This window comes from Pholis gunnellus, assembly GCF_910591455.1.
Source record: "Pholis gunnellus genome assembly, chromosome: 4".
Taxonomy (NCBI): Eukaryota; Metazoa; Chordata; class Actinopteri; order Perciformes; family Pholidae; genus Pholis; species Pholis gunnellus.
Genome location: NC_136530.1, coordinates 3,428,008 through 3,451,977, shown reverse-complemented (window position 1 = coordinate 3,451,977; position 23,970 = coordinate 3,428,008). Strand labels below are relative to the sequence as shown.

The 23,970-nt window shown below is 43.1% G+C and overlaps 2 protein-coding genes across 5 annotated transcripts in view; one reads left to right on the top strand and one right to left on the bottom strand.

Moving 5' to 3' along the window:
- Nucleotides 1-2,614: 2,614 nt before the first annotated feature.
- Nucleotides 2,615-6,160, bottom strand: tmed5 (transmembrane p24 trafficking protein 5). Its single transcript, XM_079157477.1, has 4 exons — nt 5,840-6,160; nt 5,279-5,376; nt 4,314-4,500; nt 2,615-3,205 (listed from the first exon to the last, which is right to left on the bottom strand). The coding sequence occupies exons 1-4, from the start codon at nt 6,026-6,028 to the stop codon at nt 2,987-2,989; spliced, it is 693 nt and encodes a 230-aa protein (XP_079013603.1). The 5' UTR covers nt 6,029-6,160; the 3' UTR covers nt 2,615-2,986.
- Nucleotides 6,161-7,258: 1,098 nt separating this feature from the next.
- suco (SUN domain containing ossification factor) overlaps nt 7,259-23,970 on the top strand; it is a 41,822-nt gene continuing 25,110 nt past the window's right edge. For all 4 annotated transcript variants that reach the window (XM_079158343.1, XM_079158342.1, XM_079158341.1 and 1 more), the window contains exon 1: nt 7,259-7,485. In XM_079158343.1, the coding sequence (XP_079014469.1) occupies nt 7,433-7,485 (53 nt within the window). In that variant the 5' untranslated portion in view covers nt 7,259-7,432. The remainder of the gene's footprint in view (nt 7,486-23,970) is intronic.

Below are 23,970 nucleotides of genomic sequence, written 5' to 3'. Positions count from 1 at the left end.
TGACCAGGCCCGACCCTGCTTAGCTTCCGAGATCAGACGAGATCGGGCGTGTTCAGGGTGGTATGGCCGTAAGCGAAGAAACAGCCCACCAAAGGGCTTTTATAGAGGTGTGAGTAAAGTGTTTCCTTTTGCAAAGGAAAAACAAAAAAAACAAAAAGAGCTTACAGCACCTGGTATTCCCAGGCGGTCTCCCATCCAAGTACTGACCAGGCCCGACCCTGCTTAGCTTCCGAGATCAGACGAGATCGGGCGTGTTCAGGGTGGTATGGCCGTAAGCGAAGAAACAGCCCACCAAAGGGCTTTTATAGAGGTGTGAGTAAAGTGTTTCCTTTTGCAAAGGCAAAAAAAAAAAAAAAAAAAAAGCTTACAGTTACAAAATCACCTCACAACAGGTTAATAGCAGACCACCTGAAGGTGTCACTCAGAGAGAACCAGATCACATCAAACATCAATATAGCAGAGGATCGGGTCGTGTCTCAACACAGACGGTGTTTCCAGAAGGACGGGATCATCCACGCAGCGTCCGACGACCAGTACAGCTCCAACAACCACTTCTTCTCCTGTCAGTTCTCCCGGGCTGCTCAGCGAGTGTCTCAGCATCACATCTCGGCAGCACCAGATCCAGAAGACGCCGCCAGGTTGATGAAGAGCTGCTTGAAGAAGCTCGAGCTTTCCTGAAAGTATCTGCATAAAGTTTGACACGCTGTCTCCAAGTACGGTACAACGATTGAAGATCAGGAACACACAGCAGTCAGAAATAATGTAGGATTGTTTAATTTAGACACATTTGCAACTACAGGACATCAGTTGAATAAATACCACATTACTCTTTCCCCCACTGCTCCACGAGAGAAGTAAAACAATGCTTTAGAGTTGATCCAGAAACTTTAACAACCATTACTCAGTAACTTAGAAATGCTTTTAAAATATTTGTAGGCTTTTATTTTTGACAAATAAATCAGAAACTGCAACTTCATATTACTAATCCATCACTTACAGAATCTCAACATACAGTACTTAAATTAAACACTGACACCACCACAACATGATGGTCGCAAGCGCTTACACTGAGGATGAAGACGATGATGACGACGTCTTAAATCCTTAGACATCCTATATGTTATTCTAGGGACCCACAATATTAACACACTATCATTTCAAAACAATCACACTGCTCAAAGTTTGGTTTTATGGCACTTCCAATATAAGGCTGTTTAAATGGAGACACTACAGGTGAATAGGGTACAAAAATAATATATAATCAATACCACGAATAAACATTACTTACAGCAATTCAATTCTTTTTTTGAATTGCAAGTTTTCTGAAATGTTAGGTTTAAATATGCAAATGAGGCATCTTTTAATATGTGCTAATTTGCATTGAATAAAGCAAGGTTTAACCTTCTTGTTTCATTTTGTTGACAGATTAGTCACACGTTTTTATAGAGGGAATTATATCACTGATTATATAGCCATAAAAAAAAAATATATATTTTCTATTTTGTCCATGTTTTCAGGAATAAAATGTTGAATAAATCTGCCTGAATTATATACAAACAAACCCCAAAAGACAAAGCAGTCAAATAAACACTTAAATGTGTATTTTTGGATGTTTTCTTTCCACAAGTCTGAAAGAAGACATGATATGGAAGTAAAATAGCCCAAAACCTCACAATTGACCGGTGCATGAAAAACACTTTATTTTGACTGTAGCGTCTCGCTGTAAACCACGAAGGACTGAACTCGCTGCTCTTTATCTTACAGCACAGGGGACACTCTGAAGAAGACAACAAGTAGCTTCCAGCAGAAAGAGGACCACGTTTCACCTGTTAGAGCTCAGTGATGAGAACAATAAAAGGAATCCTCCCAGCATCCAAAATCCAGAGAAAACCAAACGATATAAAAACCTCTTGAGCAGCTCCTTCACTCACACCAGAACAAACTGTGGCCCTGATTAACCCAAAAAACAAACACTTTGGGGCCCATTACACTCTAAGAATATAAAGACAAAAACGACGTTGTTCTGTGGCATCCGAGGCAGTGACTGAATATCAAACGAAATACAAAGATGCAAGCATTTTAAAAAGAATGCCGTCTGAGCCGAGGCAGCGAACGGACTCGCGCTCATTGAACCGAGCAGTGTGGTAGTGGTCGTGACCTTCCAGGTGTCGGGAGAGATAGAAATAGACCCGAGCACAGGAGAGACAGGCAGGCGGCAACGTCTTCACACAGTAGGTGGCCGTAAGCAGACACCTGTCAGCAGCAGTGAGGCTTCACAGAGGAGGGCGGCTGCCGTCCGGGCAACGAGCCACCGCGGAGGAGAGAAGTGCAGCCGTCAGTAAGAGACGCCGGTTCCCTTTTCTCCTCCTCCAGTGTTGGCATGAGCCGGGAAAGTGAGACTGGATTTCTAGAAACATAAACGTCCGTGGCAAAGGGAGGCATATTCTAAAGACCTCACAGGCCGGCAGCTAAATACAAGTCATCATAGAAACACACAAAAGGTATACATTTATGAGTACAACTTCTTTAAAAAGGGGAATACTTGCTGATTTACTGATTGCACTTCCCACTCTTATTTGGCAGAAATATAAAATCAAATTCTTCAGACACCATATAATTTCTTCATCTAGTTTATCTCAAATAAAAACATGTCCAAAGAAAAGAGGACAATTGTTGATTTTTTCTTTGCAATTGGCCACTGGCCCAGTAACGTAAGGCTCCGTTAGAAAAACATCATAAACGTGCTCGACGCTTTCTGTGAAGTTAGAGAGGACTATAAAACAATATATAAGTCTTAAAGAGAGGCAAAGGGACTTTTCTTTCTGCAGCAAAGAGATAGTATGCAAAGTTGTTATTACGGATGTCAAAATGTCCGTTTGTGTGTATGTGTATAGAAGACATCTTATGTTAAAAATCACAAGCCAGGAGATCTGAGGGGTGTGTGTGTGTTAGTTTCTCTCTCCGTCCTTCCATTGGGAGGGTGGTGTTATGTACGAATTTTCCTTTTATCTTCAAACAGCGAGCGGACCAGGTAGACCTGAATCCCCGAGATCACCATCATAACGATGACGTTAATGACCGACCAAAGGTTCACCCTGTCGAAGTTGCTCTCCTGGATGTTCCTGTCGCGGGCCTCGAACGCCCGCAGCACCGTCTGGATGTGCACACTCTTGCCCAGCCGAGCCTTCACGTTGTTGATGGTGTCCTGAGGGGGAGAGAGGAGACACATGGGTGAGTTTGTGGAGGCTGCAACTATTACCAGTCTGGTACGGGGGGGGAGGGGGGGGGGGGGGAGCTCTGGCTTGTTTGTGATTCTTAAATTAATCACAATCGTATTGGGTGCCGGTGAGTACAGGATGCAGCAATGGTGCCTTTGTAAAATAGAGGAAGGGGAAGGAGAAGGCCAGCTCATACCCACATTCTACATCCACTGAGTCAGACCTCTTATGTACCTGATACTAAATTCACTAAATGCAAAGCAGAGTGATCAAAAATGAGAGTTGGATCTGTGAGGGCAGTACCGAGTTTGTAAACAGGTCAGTTGTGTTCCGCCTTCTGTGGGGGAAAACAACTTCCTGCACAGCTGGGAGATCCATTTCCGTGTGTGAGGCTGATGTGACTTCTGACACAAATTCAAAGGCAGTTCCTGATGACGGGGGCGTTGCAGGCTATTGTGGTGCAAGCTGAGACAATCGGTGAGAGTTCATGTCATTGTGTATTCTTGTGACAGTCTCCTGACTTTGCATGTGTAAGGGTTTTTTTCCCGTGTGCCCCTGGTGGGTTTGCCTTTAGCCGCGCCAACTTGCATTTCTGTGCCGCGCTGCTGTGGGACGACCACGGTCAGCCCGTGACCGTCTGCTCCTACGAGATCAAGTGTCCTCAGCGGTTGAATGCAATGCGTTCGTCAGCTAGTTAGCGTAGCTTCATTAGCGATGCTATTCTTCAATAAAACAGTCTGATCAACAGCATAAATGGACATACAAGTGGCTCAGTAATAAAAAAATACTGCAGGGAAGAATGGTGCAAACAAACAGCCACAGCGAGCTGAAAAATGGCTGCAGGGCGACTACCTGCCTGTTGGGTCACTTTGCACCCTCGATTTCATGCTAAGAGCATCGGTGGCACAGTGACAATTATCTGACTGGTGGACAATAGAAGGAAAGTCTGAAATAACCTTCTCACTAGTGGCGTCCCCCCCGCCCAAAAAACAAACTATTACACAACTACTCTGGAATGGGTTGCAATGTCAAAATCTATACTTTTCTGAACAGCATAACATTTGTGTTGTGTCTCAGACCGGCTGCATCCCTCACCATGATGTCTTCCAGCTTCATGTCCAGCACGTCCGTTCCCTGGACGTACTCCTTCCAGTCCTCCACCTCTTCATCATCTCGGTCCATGTTGTCCAGGATCAACTCGAAGAAGACGAGCTTCTCGGAGACGGTGCTGAACGTGTTGTCGAAGCACAACATGTAGTCTCCGTCCTCGGTGTCGACAACGCTGGAGGGAAGCACAGGCAGTGAGAGCTTGCACATGTATGCGTGTAAAAAAAAAAAATGCATGTCTCCCTCCCCCCCTCAGCTGGTAGCTCCCAGGAATTTTGCTACATTTTTGTCTTTCTTTGTTGTGTTCATCACTACTGGCATGTGACAGAATACATCCATCAACATCTGAAAAGGAAGCATGGGGATTAAGTGCAGCGGCCGACCAACCAGCCAGACCTGCCGGACCGAAACGCCACCAAACTGCCCCAGGGAGGAGAGGGGAGAGAGCTGAGATGGATGCTAAGCTAACCCAGCTAGGACCTCAGGCTACTCCACTACCCAGCATGCTCCTGGCTGTCTGATGCACCGATCACAGGAAAATAAGATGTTTGAAAGCAGCGGGAGGTCGGTGACTGTTGAGCCCACATCTTCACAGAGACCTGGATCCGTCGTGGTCCAGGATCAAGCTGCTCTTGAGGGGCTGGACAGCAGGACAGAGAGCAGGACCACGGTGGGACCAGAGGAGGTGGACTCTGTGTTTACATCAGGATGCTTGGTGCTCAATCACAGTCAGAGTTGATGGACAATGTGTTGTATGTTTAATGCGAAGATGTCGGCCATATTATCTGCTCAGAGAATTGGAATCTTGCTGCCGTTTACATTCCTTATGATGCAAATTTAAAGAAATGTTTTGTGTGTCATGTGTCTGTTAACAAATGGGCTGCAACTGCATTTCGCTGTACAGCCCCGTGTTGCATAAGGACAATAAAAAGATTCCTTGAATCCTAACTTACGTGTGCACTCCATCTGACTTGTGGTAGTCACTGAACACCACTTGGCCAGAAGGAGAGGAGATGAAGAAATCCACATCGAGACCTGCGCCATCTAATACCTGCAGACATGTAGAAGTAAAGAGGACAGAGAAAAACATTAGAAAAGAGAGAGAGAGAGAGACGTGGAAGCAATGAGCCACAGGGTAGTAGACACTACAACCGACATACAAGGTGTGGGATTTATTTCTCAATAACAAAGAGCAACTGCCTTACAACAGAACATCAGTCTCATTCAGCTGTCAGCTATACACTGACCGGCTTAACAGGTTTACTCGAAGTGTGTGTGCCCCCACTGGCTCTACTGCTTAATACAACATTTGCGTTTAACATGTGTGGTTTGCTTTAATGGGATCTGTAAATGGCAACAGTAACCACAATAACAAATAAGTTTAATGTGTCAATGTGGTCTCTCTCTTTGGGTGTTATCACTGATGTGGCAGAAGAGACACAGATATAGTTTGGCTTCACTCACATACCTTTTAAATTTCATATCCCAGTTTATGTGAGTATATTTATAATCACCTGATACTCAATCTCCAGAGAGGCATCTTTCTTCATGGTCTGGTAGAAGCACTCCTTGCGACCGGCTGGCAGCGTGAACGTGAAGTCTGAGTCCAGAGACTGAGAGAAGGAAGCCAGCACCACGAACCTCTCCGAGACCAGAGCGACCAACACGGACAGGACGAGCACGACCACCCGGACCACCTCCATGGTGAAGCCTGCGTGTCTTTAGAAAAGTCCCAAAAAGAGCCACTACGCGGTGTTACGGAAGCTGACCTTGGTGTAAATAAGCGGGTTATGTTCGCCCAAAACTTCACTTCTGTGTGAAAATGTTCTTCTCACTTTTAGTACTGACGACTGTCGAAACCTCAGGACCCCGCCTGATAAAAAAGAAACTACACATTTTAGTTGTTACTTCAAACAATGTAAAATATATTCACAATAGTATTTCACGTTACTTTGATTAATATGATGTATTTATAAGTTGATATACATTAGACAACCCACGATTTTAAAAAGAAAAAGTGCAGGCACATATTTAGCCAGCTTCTATCGAATTGCACTCTGGGATATGTAGTTATCGTATTCAACGTAAGGGTAAACCTTCACAGGGGTAAACAGAAGAAACCGTAGATAGTGTATTTAGAAATAAAATTCGTTGTTTTAATAATATTTTTATTTCACAATACAATGTACGCATTTAAAAAAGGAAAGGAGGATTGACAATATATAAATAAACATATAAAGATGTGTTTTTTGGGGGGTTCAAGATGTTTTTATGCTAAATTAAAAAAATATATTATTCCAGTTTATTTACGTTTTAATTTGAATGATCTCTGGAATTCCAACTAAAAGTTTTTGACCTATTAAATAAAACTTAAATTGATAGGTAATGATAGATATTTATGATAAATATATGATACATATAATACAATTTAGCTCCATTGCAATCGGCACTAAACAACGAATGGTTTGTCTTTGAAATACCTTTTTTTCGGGATGTTGTTAAATATACATTTTTGTACTTTATGAAAGTGTTGAAGGGGAAAGTACACGATGTTCACATTCCTCGCCACATTCCTCACCGGACACCTCATCGAGTAATTTGGACTTTCACATGTATTGCCAATTTACAAAATCAAAGGTTGCAGCATTAGTCATTCATATTGAAACGTTTGACATCAGAAGATTGAGCAATAACATTTTAAATGTCGCGTGCTTTAGTGGTTTTGCTTGTCAAGATATAGGTGACGCGTTCTGCTTCCAGCTCATCCTCAGTCCAAAGGGGGCGTGTCTTCACAAATACGGTGTTGCTACGTGTCCTGTGATTGGTCGATTTACACACAGCTGCGATTTTATTGGTCAAACCTGGAGAAAGGGTTGAACATACCGAGAGTCAGCTACCTCCTCCACAGCAGTCGCTGTTCAAGCCGAGTAAGAAGCGGACGACTGGTTCCGCACAATGAAAAAGGAAAAATAGCACACCTTAAGTGTAGGTTTTTAGCTACAGAAGACAGTTGTAGTTAACACGAGTCCTCGGCCAACAGACAAAAGCTTAGAAGAGATTAGAAAAACCTCCCAGAGAGCGAGGATGTTGGTCCCCGCGGGAAGATAATGAAGAGGCTGCGCGTTTTGTTGGTGTGCCTCATTGTAGCTCTCCTGTGCTGGTAAGCTAATACCTCCATCTCCATCTTCGTAAAACCTTCTATAATTGCACGTAAGACAGATGACAGTCGTGTCAGCAGGTTGACCCACGTTTAACGACGACTACACCCGTCAGTCACGTCGCTTTTTGCCGCATTATATCCGCCTGTCATCAGTGTTCAGTGACATGAATCCTCCATGCTACACGGCTACCGTTACTAAGCTAGTTACAGTGTTTAATGGACCTGTAACGGTGCCAGAAAGAGGAGCCTTTTGCATGATTTGTGTCTGTACCTGACACAGCTGGTTGATAAAGTTTGTTGTTTACTTGTGTTTTTTTTAGTGGGTTAGCTAGCCAGCTGTTGAATAGCAGCATTAAGCTAGCTAACCCTAAAGCAGTGAGCATGGGCTGTGAATGAAAACCTTACTTATCTGATGGCTGGGAACGTTAATAACTTTAATAAAACTAAGACATAATAAAGTGACGAGCTGCTTTCTCTTTGAGATTCAAATTCGGTGCAATTCTAGCTCTCCCCTTCAAATAACCATTATTTTATAATAGGTTATTTATCAATTTAATGGACTAAACCATCTGGAAAATTCAACATCAGCTAGAAACTCCCAAAACTGATGTCTTTAAATTGTTTAGTTTGGGCATCACATTTGAACTCAGAGTTACTAAAGTTAGGATATGAAATAAAGAAAAGCAAGATTTATTACCACATTTAAATGGATTTATTTGGGTGAACCAATAAGTGTAAATACAGGATACATAAGAGTGCAAAACTGTGAAGAGTAAGAGGCTACAGCCTGGTGAAAACAGTGTAAATGATTACTTAAACATAAATGTAACAGATCCATTATTACAATACGTTTCATTATAAAACGTGGTGTGTGTAGTCTTGTTTCCAAAGCACTCGCCACTTGTTTAATCTCAGAGGCACGGAGCAGGTAACAATAATACGCAGAGGGTTTGTGAAATGGGATTAGCGGTCCAGCTAACATGCTAGCTTTAACCAGATTGGTGACTCAGGAGCAGCCAACCTTTCATCGTGTGGCCTGTGGACTGTTTAGTCTTTGTCCAGCATCCTGGTCCTGTGGTCCATAATGATAAATCACCATCACATTCCCTGACAGTGTAGAGGGTGTTTGTTCTTTGGGAGATCAAATATCTTGTTTAAAAGCATCGTAAACAGATTTGAATGCTCATATTTTTATTGAGCACAACAAAGATGAGATTTATGTAAGGATGTAATCAATAAGTCACACTGTCTCAGGTACGCAGTCTGCTGTGCCTTCATGGTATTTGCAAAAGAGACGCAAACTGGTTTTAAAGTCTAAATAATTGGTCAGACTGAAAGGAGAAATACGAGCTCACTGAAAACAGCCCCAGGTAAATCCTCTTCTTACTCTGTTTGTAACCTTTGTACTCTTTTTTTTTTTTTTTTCCTGAAGAATGATCACATTCCCATAGATTAGATTATTTGAAAAGAACTCCGGTGTTGCTCAGATAAGATGTAGCGTGCCTTTCTATCTTGTAGCAGGCAAACAAAGTAGAAAGAAGAACATGAGAGCATTGAAACACAGCAGCGTGAAGGTCAGTGAAACGGGAAGACTGACTGAGGGATCAACACATTTGTAGTTGGTCATTTAACTTCAAGAAGTTTCCAAGGGGAGTATTGAATTAAATTGAGACGGCCGTCCCTGGTAATAGTTCATACGTGATTACATTCTTGCGTGTTTGCTCGCTGAACTCGTTCCACTTTCTGCAACCACACACACACACACACACACACTTCATTACTGATGCAAGCCCCTTTTAGCGTGCTGCTGTCGGCTTCTCACTCCTCTGTGCCAGCTCTCACACTTCCCGTTGGGAACAGGGAATGCAGTCCCCGCAGTGATCCGAAGGTTTCCAAGGCAGCCGTCATTTTAGGCAGAAAGGGGCCTTGTATCGGGAGGCTGAAGGCCGCGAGGGGCGGGTGAGGAGGGTGGGAGGCATCACTCTGTCGTCGTGACTGCTGTTTTTAAATAACCTTGTGCAGATTCCACGCTTTTCTTTGCCCAGTGAAGTCTCTATACATTACTGTGAGACTGATGGAGGTGCTCAGCTAGAGGTCTTTGTGTTTGTGTGTGTCACGCTGCCGTCGTCAGCAACTGTCGGGTCTGTTGACATCAGCATCACTGGAGAAAGTGTGCATGTGTACTTGAGTGTGTTTTGTGTGAGGGTGCACACATTTCCAGCCATGGTAATTGTCGTTAATGATAGTTTACCACGTACATTTTTTTTTTTTCTCCCCCGTTTTGGAGTTTAGCTTCTAGACGTCGGCTGAGTGTGGTGGTGCGTCTCCTCTCTGCTGTAACACATTGTTGGACTTTCTCTCTGATGGCTGGCGTCTTCCGGCTAATTCTATAGTCTGCAAAACGACCTAAAATAAACACTTATATTTGTGATCATTGCATTTGTGCAGGAGCACGCATCATCTCATTCTGTCCCCTGTACCATAGGCTCATTTGAAGATTATTGTTATTATGCAACAAGATTAGCGCTCATGAGACAAGGCTGCAGCCCACTGTCCAGCTGGGGACTTCATGTTTTAAAGGTGCTGACTCACCTGGTTGCTGTGTAACTTTAGTGTCTTTGCTGCTCATTGTTCTTCCGTGTAATTAAAAGACTTTGAAGTAGTTTAAAGTGCTGGAGGGTACTGCTGTGTGTCCTTTGCTTGTGCTTATCATACCCTGAGAGCTGTTTTTCGTCTTTGCGCTGTATGTTTTGACACCGGTCCGGTAACTGAACACCGTAGGGTTTAGCCTGTCCGACCTGTTTCCTCTCCTCGGTCATCTATAGGATGAGGCGCTCTATAGGGGCTTTCATGTGCCCTCTGCTGCCAGAAGAAAGCCCACAATGAGTTAGCAGGCTAATGGCGTTTATCAAACACAGCATCAGCTAAATTCCTCTTCATTGCAAACACACACACACACACAAACTGACATGTTTTGAGTAAGCAAACGTTTAATACTTCTTGTCTCCGTGCCCCTCTGTCTGAACGGTGTCCTCTGGTACTTGCTCAAAGGCAACGTGAGCTCTATGTAAAGAAGGAACCCAGGACGTAGTCAGAGGACCCTCTCGTTGAAAGAACTATGCGTTCCTTTCAGTTGTGACCACATTGTAAACGTTCCCCTTTTTTTTGGGCCAACTGTTGCATAAGTAGATCCGCCTCGTCGTGCCCACGTGTGCAAGTGCTGCTTGTGTTTCCCACCAGTAGACGTCCAGGAGCACCTGGACCGGGAGGAAAGGACAGAAGATTTGATGCTCTAAATGCGACACAGAAACACCAACTTTTACCTCACGTGATTGATCAGCTGCTTCTGCTGTCGATGTCTTCCTGGTTATTCGCATCAATGCTCGTCTTTGTCTCCAGACAGCATGAAACTGCTGACATGAATGAACCATTAAAACTTGCCCAATTGTGAACAAATTCCCGAAGACCTCTCTCCCCATTGTTCTTGTGGGGTTTTTATGACAACTTGTCTTCTGTCTTCTGTCTTCTTCCTCTACTACTGTTTCGGTGCAGATTACAGCCACGCATGGCTTTTAGTGACAACTGCTGACAAAACTTCACTGTAGAAGAGTTTATTCGCTCCAAACCAGCTGATGGAAACGCGACTAATTTCCATTTATTTTCTATTTTGCAACATATAAAAATCAGTTTGTCAACTGTACGGAAACGCAGCTCGTGAAACAGAGAAGGCTCTGTGGGAGTTTTTGGCTGTTCCAGCCCTGAAAGCAGAGGCGGGAGGTTCGGACTTGAAGGTAAAATGGAAGCTAACGAAGCCGGCCTTGGGACACGACGACGTTGCTCACTTAAGCCTTTTCCCTGAAGCTCATCAACTCGTTACATCCAGCTGCCCTGTAACCTTTACGGTCCTGTAATGCCGTGTGCAGTTTGTTTCTATTTCTCCTCTTCGCCGTGCCTTCGTCAGACCACTCCTTTATTGTTCTTGTTGTTCCGGTAATATCTCACGTGTGAAGGTGTAAACACCTCTGGTAAATTTCCCTAGTGTTGTTGACCTATTTTAAATATTTTAACCGCACGTTTGCCTTCATGATGAGGTGGTCAAAAGAGAATGATCAGTAAATAATCTAAGCCCAGCTGGAGGTATTGAGATACGTTGTCTGTTATAGTCTGAAGGACATTTTTCATATGAATAATTAATGAGCTGCAGATGTCTAAAGCGCCTTAATGCTTACTCATGCATCAGCGCCAACATACGACGCGGTCGCGCTACAGATAAGACGTGCATGATTTCATGATATTGTGTTCAAGTCTGTGTAAATGATCTTATCATGGAAATGAATATATGAACTTGCTGAGCGAGGAGTTGATGCATGTTCCAGTTTGTTACTAAGTGCAGCAGCATATCTCAGCTCTCACCTCAATGGTTTCTACGCATATTCATTTAAAGCAGTGATGGACTTTAAAACAATGGAATTGGAAACAAAAATAAGCCGTGGGGGGTTATCTGTCGAAGCCAAGACGACACGTGACCGACATTTAAAAAAAACCCAGCAGAATCCTCTTCAGCAAGGAAACCAGACCACTTGTTCTCACTGCTTACTTGTTTGTTTAATCAAAGCTCATCACATAATGTGTCTGTCTGCATTTTCAGAATTCAATTTATAAAAACAGATCAGATTAATGACTTGATCAGCAGGAAAAAGATAATTTAAGTTGTTCTGTTTTATGTCATTTGTGATGTAAAATTCAATTTCTTTGTTATTGTTTGATTCAAAATAAGCATTTTGAAGACATCGCTCTTGGTCTTAGGTAACCAAAAACAGACACTTTAGCTTGTAAACGGTATACGCTGGAAATCTATGATGTATTAAAAACCAATAATAATAGAATTAAATGTACTTCTGGATTGTAATCCTCTGGATACGACTACTTGTATTTTTGTGACCGGGTCCGATCAGCTGCCAGTGGGTGCATCGCACGATGTGACTTATGATTTATGGATAAAAGCTTCTGTTTCCTGGACTGACGGCTCATAGAGACCGCAGGCTTAGTAAGTGAGTCCATCTCTGTTGTTGTAGCAGAGGTTAGTGCTGCAGGCTGTGAGGAGACAGAGCTGGGCCGGCACTGCAGAGCAAACCATTGTTCCTGCCCACTGGCCATGAAGGCTGTGAAGGCTGCCGGCCTTCCTGTCTCCCCGCTGCATGGCTCCCACTGTGTGTCCATGCTCTATACGCTGGCAGCTCTTCATAACATGAGACGTGTGAAGTAGTGTGAGTGAGCCAACTCTCGAGGCAGATCCAGTGCAGGGTGAAGTGAGTACAGTCTGGTGTCTGAGGTGAGAGCTGAGCTGCAGGGCTGGGCGATCAAAACAATATCCAACACAGATCGTAATCAGGGCTGTTCTGTTCATTACTGATTAATCTGCTGATCATTTCTTCAATTAACAAGTTAATAAAGAAATGGCCACCCCAGAGCCAAACATGACGCCTTCAAATGTCTTGTTTTTATTCAACAAAAAGTACAAATAACCCAAAATATGTAGTCTACAATAATAGTTTGAGAGGCTGGAGAATATTGGGATTGTTTATTACTATTATTAATAGTTCTACCTGAAAAATGATTGAATTGCTTTTCTTTTAAATTAAATTTTCTCTTACTTTGTTTATGTTGCACACAAATACAAAACCAAAGCAAATTCCTTGTGTGTGATGACTATAATAAACATAACATGCTTGTTTGTGTGCTGCCTGCTGAACATAATCCAGTCAGACTGAAGTTTATACAATAAAAAAAAAAAAATACACATTCTCACAACTGTGAACAGAATCATTGATTTGGTAGAGAAAGAATTATTGGACGCAGGCTTTGTTAGTCTCTTTGATCTTTTTACATCTGCTTTTTGCTTTTAGTTAAGGCTCAAGTGAACAGAGACAAAGTATCGTCTGCTTCAGTTATGTATCGGTTCATCTTGTCTCTTACTTCCTTATGCTCAAAATAGTTTTGAAGTGTGGTGTGCAAAGCTACATCTTGACCTTGTAACTGTATTCGCTGCACATCAACATATTTTTGCGTCGAGGATTTTGAGTCATGAACTTTCGTTACATTCTTGTAGATTTGTTACTAAAAAGAGGTGGGCATTAGTTGTTTTTGCAAAAAGAGTCTAATTTAAGATTCTCTTCTTTACTTCCTGGTCAGCAGGACCTTCTCTCCAGGATCCTGTTGCTTGCATAATGTTTTTCTGGGAATAAGAAAGTCAGTGAGAGTTGAATGCAGGCCAATAGCCGGCGGCTCAGTGAGCGGTTAGGAAGAAAATGCCACTGTTGGATAACAGCGCTGTGAGGGAGGCGATTGTTTGGTCTTAAAGGTGGAGACTTACGTCAAGACGACCAGTACAGATATTGTGTGTCTGCCTGTGTGAGCAGAGGGGCAGATAGTTAATTAATGTGACTATTTAACAACTGAGCGTTCAGCTCGAGCTTGTTTTTGTGGTTCTACACGACATTACAAATATTTTCTCAAAAGCAATCAACAGTGCAACTTGTTCACCAGGTTTTTAATTGTACGTTGAGTCTAAAACCATTTAAGGCTTGAAAACTTTCCATCTCAAGTTGTTTTAACCCGTCTCTAGATATTTCTCATACCTGGATGTATTCTCTGAGGTTTTCTTAGTTCATTACACTACAATCCGTAGGTTGCTTTGCTTCTTTTTCCTGCCAAGTCACTATTTCTCCCTTCTTGAAAATGCTGTGGTTTCTCTACTCGTCCCCTCCCCCCCTCTGGCTCGCTGCTCTTCACTGTTTACCTTGTGTGTGTGTGTGTGTGGGGGGGGGGGGGCGTGTCTATTTATCTTTCTTTGTCGAAGGTTTAGTCGTGTTTGCGTCACGTATGTGACTTTGTGCATGTGTGCCTTCTTTAGCGGTCTCTGTGAGGGCAATGTACAGAGAGATATCCTGTGCATTGTTGACACACATGGTTAAAGAACATCGTGTACTAAAGCCAATAACGGCTGTTTTTTTTACAAAGCTGGCATCTAAAGTCGCACCAGTACCATCAAATCTACTTTCCTCACGCCGCCTGCTGAATGCAACATCCAATTATCCTATTTTAGGCCAAATAATTCGATTTGTAATGAACGTGCAGTCGGCTCATTGTTCCAGATTGGTGGAGATGGATATGTAGGTGCTAGTGTAGGAGTAGAATGTATTGTTCAAAACTGAACTATCACAGCATTCCTGTCTGGTGTTATTTTTTTAACGTGGTGTTTCCGTGTTCGTTATAGGAGGCCACTGTTTGCATTGGTGAATGTATGTTAAATGTAAATGTTTCACTAAGCAGCAGCAGCAGCTTGGGTACACTGTGTACTTTAGTGAATGTTTAATGAGTTTTTATTCTCCTGCTGTGCCGGACGATCCGTACATACTGACCAGGCATGCACGCGTATTGTTGTATCCCCCCCCCCCCATGCTAACCCACTCTGGAAAACTGGCTCTCCCTATCAAATGTCATTATATCACATGACTGCGTCCTTCGGTCCCTTTGTCCCGGGCCCATGTTCCCGATGTCAGATTCCCAAACCTCTCTGATCCCGTCTGACTGGGACTGCTGCGACGCTCCACAGCGGCACAGCGGCACCGTACTGTAGCTGTGCTTGTGTGTTAAATGTCACTGCTGATGAATATGCAGGCATTTAACAGGTAGGTTAAAAGGTATATAATGGAAACATTAAATCATATAATTACTTAATTTTATAACCAGTAACTTAAATACATGTAAAATATAGGCTGAGATTGACCCATTTAGATGTTAAACACAGGTGGAAGTGTCTTAAACTTGCATTCTCTCTACTGACCATCAGTTGGTCCGAAATCTGTTGACAAATGTTGCCGACAGTCTGGAGATGAAATCATTGGGGTGTGACATTAACGGATTACAATTGTTTGTCTTATGCTAAAGTCACTTACATAAACACACGGAAGCCCCGAGAGGGAAACAAAAAAATCATGATCCATTTGTTTTAAAGTCTGATCTTAATTGTTTTCTCTCCGGTGTTTGTGACTTAAGAACAGGTACATTTGTCTGAGTTAGTTTTTTATTCATCTGTGAAGTAGTGGGCCAGTTGAGTTTTAATTTCTCCATGAGATACATGTAAACACAAGGTATTTACATGTATCTTTATATTGTGTGTTATCAGGTTATGTAAATCCTCTGGTTGTATAGAAGTCTATGAGAAAATGACTCTACTTCTCTCTTGATTTATTACCTCTGTAAACATTGTAAACATGAGTTTATGGTCTCAATCTCTAGTTTCAAGTCTTCTTCAATACAGCATGATGTTCATTTAGTAAATCATGGTATTAAATGATATTATCTAAATTGTTGCATCAATGATTTAGTGGACAGCGCACGTATCCATGATTAGTTTTGTTCTGGATGAGAATGTCAGCCCGGTTGCAGGCCTGTTAGCTGAACGAAGCCCTTCGGCAGCAGCCGTTCTTCCTCCAGGTGACTTGGCCTTCTTGGTACACAGGCGTGTCTGTTCACTCACAATCTACATCCTAGAAAGAGGCTCCTGTGTCAAAGGTTGAAGGATTTTCGTACGTCACAGAGCAAACAAAGCTTCACAAATAGCTTAAGCTGTTGAGAATCATAAGAGCATGTGGTCTTTCATTATATTAGATGACCTTAAGTGGTTGATCAAAAACTGTGACTATCTGGCTTTAAGAACAAGCCGGATGAAGTGGTTTCGTTCTGCCAGGAACTGCTGGGCGTGTGTTCAGTCTGAAGGCATTTTAACGGGAATGGTAAGAAAGCGACCAATCAAGTTTTCTTTTGAACCGAAAGTGTGACATCTCTTTGTGGGCACGATGCTGTTCCATTGTTTAAACGGAGCTTCATGAATCCAAGCTATTGTCGCCACATTCTACTCATTTATTCCCTTAAATGCAGGTGGTGGGGAGGTATTTTAAACTTGCCCGCAATTATTTCAGACAGGCTCCATTTCTCTACTCCCTCCAAAACAGCAAGTCTGCTCCAATAACGTTAATAGCAGCGATGCTACTGCTGGGGCTAATGGGTCTGCAGCAGCAACGTAGAACACATCCATTCCCATCCTTTCCCTTGGCCCCACTGTCAGTGAAGTCTCTACAAACAGGGCTTCTCTGTGCTGTTGATCTGCTAGGGGGAGCGAAGCTGTGCCTAAGAATCAGATCCGTTTATTGCCAAGGAAGTTTGCACCTACAAGGAATTTGTCATGGCGGGTGGTGTGAAGATGCTGTGACCACTTGATTACTGATAATTGGCTGGTTAAAAGAAGTATCAATGGCTTTTTTGCCAAGTAGTTTCATTAACTGGACGGGGAAAGTGGTCACATGTACAAAAAGTATGAGGGAACATGCAGCGGCCAGCAGAACATCTGGCTTTGACTGAGTCTTGACTCTAGATTAGAACCATATTCCTTTCAGGCAGAAGTCAGAGCTGTCGCTGTTTCAAAGAAGATCTGGTCGTTAAAGATTTGAGTTCAGATAAAGAAGAGGAGTATAGGGAAAGAACAGAGTCACAATATAGGATATACATGGGAGGAAATGAGGGGGAAACCTGTGATAAACTGCTCTCTATGTTCTTAATCCAGGGTTCCAAAGCATCCTGGAAAACACTTATGTTCAGGATCATATTCATGATTAAAATGGTCTTTTATGGACCAGAGTAATGTTGCTTTCTCCCCAACTCCTTTAAACAACTTATTGCTAAAGTGGGCGTGCATGCTAGCTCGTTTTGCCGGCAAAGATTTAAGGTTTGGGATTGAACTCTGGCTCGGAGCGATGGTTTCAAATGAGCGTTGTATAATAATGAATGCTAAGCCGGGATAAATACAATGAATAGGAGCCCAAAAAACACCGGCCAAATGCTGGCGAACGTTGCATTTTTACTTTGCTAGCATAGTCTCTCCTCGTAAAGGTGAAATGGGCCGTAACATAACATGAAATGTTTAGATTTGTAGCCAACAGTAGAATCAGGATCAGAGATGGTTTGTTGCTGAGTATGTTTGCACATACAAGGAATCTGACTGGCTGATTGGTGCATAACAATAAGCGCAGTGCAATACTATATCTATACTATATGTGGTTATCAAATGGACCACAGGTGAGGTGGGAGGGTCCGCTTCAGAAATGGAGAGCTGTTCACCAGTTCAGCCACTGTGTCCTGGCTGCCCTGTGATGCACCAGCGGAGAGGCTTATGGGGGGATCAGCAGGCTTTAACACTGCGCTACATTATTCCATGCTTCCATGTGGAGGGAAATCAGATCGCACGGTCCTAAAGGCTGCTCTTTTTGAGGCTCTGCCCCCATTTTCTCTCTGAGCGGTGACGACATGTTTTTGTCTGCCTGGCAGATGCGCTGGCCTACTTTTACCAGCGAGCCTCGGCTGGCACTCGTCCTCCAATCGCCCCACAATCCACCTCTGCCCGCGTGGATGCTGGATTCTCTCTCCTCAGCTGTTTTTCACACACACACACACACACACACACACACACACACACACACACACCTGCCAGCTCTGTGGAGGTAAACAGTATGCGGTAGTGGTTCAAAAGGATAACATTTAGAATCCTTGATGGTTTACACTGACTCCAGAGCAGTTGAAATGATTTTTATCTGCCAATACGGCTCATCAATGATCGGCAATTGGTATCAGTGGCAAAAAAAACATGATGGGGGGGAACTCTAAAAGTTACATTTGCTCCTCTTTCTTTTTTTTTTTTGTTGAGTCAAATCCATGATCCGATCTGAACCGTGAGTTTTATGATCCGATGCACCCTCAGTATGTTGGATATCTGCCTGGTTGAAAGGTTTAATTCTCAAAGATGATGCTCTGTGAGGAAACAGCTGGAGTTATTTGGCCTCATGGGCGCGTGTGTGTGTGTGTGTTTGCTCTCACAAAGCATGTGATTTGGCTTCGGTGAGTTGACGGATCAGTTCATATTAAAGACTGAACTAACTCACTCCATCATCTCGCTCTGCTCCTTCAGCCTCTCTGACGTTATTAACTCAAAACATCGTCTATCAAGAATAATCCGAACCTCAGTAGGAAAACATCACAAGACGTTGGACAGATAGAAGACAGAGACACTGGTCACATTCCTGTTAAATTCTTCACCAAGAACACCATAATAATGTGACTTCAGTATTTTATCAACCAGTTTGTCTCTTTGCCTCTTCTTTTATTTATCCGTCTCTATGTTTTGCACACAGCAGTTGACACGGTGACCAAGTTCTAGTTTTTTAATTTAAGACAATTAGGTCAAGACTTAGTGTTCATCACGTGCTGTCGGTGTGTTAGAGGAAGTGTGTGTGTGTGAGAGAGAAGCTCTTCTGAGATTTAGGCCATGAGAAGGAAAGACGTCACCTAATCTGCCGTGTCCCAGGTTCTATATATATATATGTATGTATGTATGCGTGTTGCTGTGTCATGCTACTAGAAAGAGGAGTGACCAAGCTCTCTCGATCTCTTCTCACACAGTGAAAAGTCAACAGAAAGAATAAAGGATGATGGAGATGAAGAGCAGAACTCTGAGCTAACCGGAGCGACACACACACACAAGTTCACACATGTTGTCGTGCTCGACGCCTCTGGAAACCTTTTGTCACCGGGCTGCCTGAGAAGAGGCCCGAGCGCAGTCTGCATGCCATGCAGCTGGTGATGCTATTTGACTGGCTGCTCGCGGATGACTCTTTATCTCCAGCGTGTTGTCTCTGCAGTCCTGTCTGCGCTGTGTCAACCCATTCGGTTGGTACAGGACGGTTCTGAATGGCCCTAAAGCCAACAGGAAATAACAGAGGATTTGGCTGTTTGAGAACCGGCGGAGACGGTCGTATCGGGACACGTAGACAGTCGTGTCTGTGTGCGTCTGTGCAACGCTGTGGTGCTTTTAACTGTGTTGTTGTGCATCAGAAGGCAGTATGATGGAAAGAGAAGTATACATCTGTTTTTGCTCTTCTGTGGCAAACAAGCTGATGTTTCTTCAGCACTTTAAGGATTCAAGAATCATTTATTGTCATTATGCAACACAGAGATGCACAACGAAAGCCTGAAATGATCGGGTACCGGCGTGTGTCTATGCACCGATCTGATGTGGTGTTATCTTATGATTTGTATCACCTAGTTTACGCTACACTATAACAAAAACAACACCAGTCACCTGCTCCCCGATCCGGTCTGCACATGTGCGAACTAGCACTACACGGTGGTTAATCACTCTCATGCTCCCTATTGTTTCCCGTCTCTGCATTGTGAAAAACAAACGTGTGGAAATTGGCAGGAGGAGAGCTAGTTAGCGGTGAACAGCTGCTAAACAACGGAGCTACAAGAGGTTGCATTAAGATAACTTTTATCAGGATTACTGCAGCAGGATAGTGCCAACACACAAGATACAAACAAGTATAATATATAATAAAACACAAAGTAAACCTATATTAAATAAGTAAAAAACAACAATATTATGATTCAAGCTCTATTCTGTAGAAATGAGTATTGTGAAAAGTTAATAACGTTATGATGTGTTCAAATGTCATCTTGTAAAATGTAGTTTTTGGGGAGAAACTTGAGGGGGAAAAAAATAGTTTTAAGGAGATTTTTAGATGTTAGATAAGGAATTATGACCTGTTTAACGTTTTAACTCACTGGTATCAAAGTGTTTTTCGATATACGCAAGTTCAGGAATCGGGAAGGAAACGTCTCTACTTATTATGATCGATTGATATCTTTATTTTCGTGTCATGCACATAATGTCCCCAGCCCTCATGGGTTTATTAGACACCAAAAATCCAGCTGCAGTGGACACACGTTTCATTAAGTTTCATTAAACTACCGGTTACTTCACCGCTCGTTCTCAAACTAAATATTCTGCCTTCTCTCTCCCGGGCCTGGCAAATACAATCTAAAACTAAAAAGGCTCCTTTCCTGAAGCACAACTCAGCTTTTCAGTCCAAAAGAAATCCCCGTAAATGGAAGTAATTTTACTAAAGAGTACATCTGAATGAATGTTACAAAATGATTGTAGCCAGCGAGGAGTAAAAACCTGAAAGGCTTCTTAAAAAAAACCCTCTGCTGCTTCTGAAGTGGGACATTTTTCCTGGTGGTCTTTGTGCATTTTTTCCTCAGCAGCCCCTTCTTCTTCTTCTTCTCTGTTCTTCTGCTTCACCTTCTCTTTTCCTCTGTTGAAGGAATGCCAACACTCGGGTCTTTCTCTCCATTCATGCCGATGACGCTGAGTGATGTCGTTCCCTCTCGTTTCACGGTGCGGGCTCGGTTCTTCCACTTAGCTCAGTAAACACGGGGCATTTGCGGCGTTGAATTGCTCCGCATGTTTTCATCCCCTTTTTGTATTTGAATTTTTATCATTTAGATAACACGCTGACTTGGCAGCTTGCCGTCAAACATTGGTTCAGTGAGTCACAAATGAGGCAGTGGTGTTATTTGCATCTGTCATCATCGCGGAAGTTTACACAGGACTCTGTTTACTCTGTGACTTGTTGGACCGATCTGTGTGATCACTTTGTCTGTCGTTTGTATTTGCACGAGTACATGTTCTTATCCGGGTGATTAAAGGCCTTTTAAATAAAAATGATGAGCAAAGTTCTTATCTGAAGCTAGACTGTGAAACAGCCCAGGTTTGTTTCAGTGACTGTGCAGCAACAAAGAGGCCTTGATACATGAAATATGCTCATCAACACTTTATACACAAGTATTCAGAGCAGGTGAGGCTTTTTGATAATATGTAAAGCAATTCAAAGGCTCTGCGGCATCCTGTGCAAAGATAGCGGTCGTGATGATCTGAAGGCTTTGAGTAGACGGATCAAACATTCAGCAGAGATCCACACATGATGCTTTCATGAAGTTTTGACCAAAGAGGGATGAAATCTAGTGTGTGTGTGTGTGTGTGTGTGTGTGTGTGTGTGTGTGTGTGTGTGTGTGTGTGTGTGTGTGTGTGTGTGTGTGTGTGTGTGTGTGTGTGTGTGTGTGTGTGTGTGTGTGTGTGTGTGTGACAAATGCAGTTCAAGCTAAAAGAAACGATCTGAACCGTGAGTTTTATGATCCGATGCACCCTCAGTTTGTTGGATACCGACTCGTTGGTTAAGAATTACTCATTTGGGATACAATAACAGTTTTTTTTGTGTATGGATGGTGATGTACAGGTCAAGGATTCTGACTGCACAGCTTTATAACCATATTTTAAACAGAAGTATGAACTCTGAGTGGATAGACTCTGGAGATCGTCCCCCTGCTCTTCATCATACATCCTCTTACGCTGCTGCTATTCAACAGTCTTGAACTCTTTCCCAACCGCTTCTTTATCTCTCTACGGTCCGCTTGTCTCTGCATGTATACACATGAGCAGAAAGAAGAAGTTATGAATAATTTGTGAATCACTTTCAAAGGTTTTACAGAGCACACGATCTGTTCAACTAGATTCAGTTTCTGCTCTCCAGATAACGTCCGAGTTCCTACATATATACGTGTAAACGTCAGAGGCTGTTATGATCTCTGGGTTTGTTTCCTGACATGATATGAATCATATATTTATTTTTTTGGACAGGGACACACTGCTCCATTACTGACGTTAGATATTGGGCTGATACTGACTCAAATAGCTGGATCGGGTATTGATGACGATGGGGGCTCGATCTATTCAATAAGATCTATGTTTACGTGTGATTGCACACACGCTCACCCTACAGTACATCATAGCAAGTGATATGGAGCTTCACAACAAACACGTCAGCTGTTGGAGGTATTTCACACTCGCTTCGACAACGAAGCTCCTCTTAGAATATCTGCAAAGCCAACATTGCTGGTGCATGTTTAACTCGATCCTGATGTCCCGGTCACTTCCACACAGTGAGGCATACTGTTTCTTAATTCAACACTTTAAGAAACCGTATCGGCCGATACCCAAAGTCTGATCAGTGCATCCCTAAACAGTTACTCCTCGTTGTCCTCACAGCTTGCTTGCATTTGATTTTTTTTACAGCAGTCTGTTGCGTGATGTTGTTTGTGTCGCCTTCAGTGAGACGTGTGGGGCGGTTCCTCGCTGTACATCCTCGGGTGTTCAATTGGTTGAGGGCGGACATTTGAAACGCAGCACAACATAGTTCAAAGTTATGGATCTAAGTTTAGCCGGGAGCCTATACAAGCATGTGGCTCATGTTTACTCCATAGCATCTGTTCTGTGCACCAATCGGCTCTGAGGTTTCCCCTCACTGGCCTTCTAGCCCCTTTTTTGGGAAAGCGTACATCGAGAGGTACACAGTTTATGAGCGGGGGGTCCAGAACAACAACAACAACACTGAATGTCATGTTCTAGTGTCAGTCAGCTGTCCCCGTCAGAAGAAGTGACATTTTGAACCTGTGTTCAACATTCTGTGAGAGATGAATCCATCACGGAGATGAGAGAAGAGATCGCCAGAGGACGTGTTGTATTTTCAGCAAAGGGTGAAAACTCTTAAAAACAACTTGTAGAAGCAGCTTCATTGTTTGCATGAAGACTTTATCTCACCGAGTTGTGCTTTGCTCACAGATCTGATGGGTTTGCAGCACAGTCTCAGCTGGATGCTTCTTGTGATGTTTTGTCTCGGCTCAGATGTTAGTGAGCAGAATCCAGATGGAGCGTCTCTGTGAGTGACGGCGCTCTTGACGTGCACACATGTCGCCTCTTGTGTGATTGTGAATATGCTTTTCACTGCTCGCCTCCCTCCTCGTGACAGCCAGGCTGACAGGGCGCTAACATGACTGTCCCATGTGTGCCGCCTGCTCCTGACATTGATATCTTGACCGCTCCAGTTTCAGAATCGCATGGCGTCTTTGTGTCTTTGTATCTGAGCTCTGCGTCTTTGGGCCTCTTTGTGTCACGTCAAGTGTTGTCGTGCTCCACGGTTATCTGCCTTCAAGTTTAAACCTCAGAATAGGTGTTTTGTAAAAGGTCTTCCATCTGCATTAACACTGAAAAAGTCATTTGTCGGCCCTGAAGCTGTCTGCTCACCGACTCGTTGAAGTTCCAAGAAACGATGCGTCGATATTGTTGGTGGGGAAAGCCAGTTGGCATCATAGCGGAGGTAACGTGTTTCGACAGACCTCGTGCTCTCCTGCGTCTACATTCTTATCCTCAACCGAGTTCAAATCTTCTGATATGATGACCGACTGACAGCCAGCTGTCTCTCCTCTGCTGTTTCTTATGGCTTCTTATCCTTTACATTCCTAATATGTCATTTTATTCTCTATGGTCATACGCTGAGTATTAAAGTGCATATAACATCATGCATGGAGGCGCTATAGCTTTGCAAAGATATGGAGGCTGAAATGAAACTTAAAACTAATGAATTAATTCAAGCCTTTTATTTAAGCCTCGGGTTCTCTTTGAAATACGCAGAGTTAAACAAATCAACAGAGGACAATACTCAAACTGTCCCGGAGTAGAGAGAGTGTCGATCTACC